The 1,221-nt window shown below is 36.5% G+C and overlaps 1 protein-coding gene across 2 annotated transcripts in view; it reads right to left on the reverse strand.

Annotated features, from left to right (window-relative positions):
* The window catches only part of LOC106301525 (ankyrin repeat domain-containing protein 2), a 2,234-nt gene extending 1,393 nt beyond the window's left edge, over nucleotides 1-841 (reverse strand). The window contains exons 1-4 of one of the 2 annotated variants that reach the window (XM_013737942.1): nucleotides 788-841; nucleotides 620-665; nucleotides 395-528; nucleotides 102-317 (exon numbers count right to left, since the gene is read on the reverse strand). In XM_013737942.1, coding sequence (XP_013593396.1) covers nucleotides 102-317; nucleotides 395-528; nucleotides 620-647 — 378 coding nt within the window. In that variant the 5' untranslated portion in view covers nucleotides 648-665; nucleotides 788-841. Of the gene's footprint in view, nucleotides 1-101; nucleotides 318-394; nucleotides 529-619; nucleotides 666-742 lie in introns of both variants that reach the window. The other variant, XM_013737944.1, reaches the window with a different exon arrangement.
* Nucleotides 842-1,221: the final 380 nt, after the last annotated feature.

Consider the following 1,221-nt stretch of genomic DNA (forward strand, 5'->3'; position numbering starts at 1 on the left):
AAAAAAAAAAAAAAAAAAAAAAAACACAATCAGAGATTCAATGTCAAGAGGATCTCAAGAACAACAATAACAATTTCACAAGAAGCTAGAATTTGCTATACCTGTACCAAGGCGTTACCGAGTTTCTCGGCCATGGTTCTGAACTCAGGGTTACCCATAACCTGATTCATTGTAGCCATGTACTGTTCCGGATCAAAGTTAGGGAGAGCTCCTTCAGTTGATGATGCACTTGGAACAGATTTTTGAAGCTGCTCAGCTAACTGGTTAAAGGTGGGGTCTTTGGCAATTTGCTCAGCCAATTCCTTGATGCTTGGGTCCTGAATCAAAAACAAACCAAACCCGCTTCAACTATAGAGTCAAACAATACCCAAAAAAAAAGTGAAAAGAGGCTTACATTGAGAATACCGGCCATGCTAGAGAAATCAAAAGCATTGAAGTCAATACCAAAATCAGCAGGTGAAGGAGAAGGAGAACCTCCTGAGCCAGATCCCTGTTTAGGGCTCTTACTCTTGGAATCGTTTTTCTCATCTGCACAAAAACAATTTATCTATAAGCCCAAGGGACAACGAAACAGATACCAAATTGAATGAATCTGAGATACAGAGATAACAGTCAATACCACGAGTGTTCTCTGAACTTGAAGCCATCGGTTATCACGTTAAACCCTAGAAAATTCACAGGAAATAAATTAGAAAATCGAAAGGAGAAGATCTGCAGATTGGAATTGAGAGATGATCCTTACGAACAAATCCAAAGTAAAGAGAAGGTGGGGGAAGGGAGGCGATACCTGTCTGTCTGTCGAAGCGAGTAAGAAACAGAGGCACACACGAAAAGAAAAGATAGAGAAAGAGCGTTGACAAAAAGGCCACGTTGCAGTTTGGGTCTATGTTTAAAGGCCTCAATTTTATGTGATATTTTGGCCATGAAAACCAAGCCCATTAATGGTATTTATGTAAAGTATCTATATCAAGTGTCGTTACAAAAACATTTTCGTTACTGTCGGTCGTTTTCGACTTTCAATTTTATTCAGTAATTTATTTTTTTATTAATTGAATTATGGTTAGGTTTATAGGAAATTGTATTTCTATATTAGAAATATATAAATTAATTATTTTTTTTAATCTGTGTACATAAACTCAAATCGACACTTAAAATGAAACGGAGAAAATATAATATTATTTGAAAATTTGACAGATCACATCTGAGCAGAGAGGAAGAAGA

Source organism: Brassica oleracea, chromosome C7 (assembly GCF_000695525.1).
Source record: "Brassica oleracea var. oleracea cultivar TO1000 chromosome C7, BOL, whole genome shotgun sequence".
Taxonomy (NCBI): domain Eukaryota; kingdom Viridiplantae; phylum Streptophyta; class Magnoliopsida; order Brassicales; family Brassicaceae; genus Brassica; species Brassica oleracea.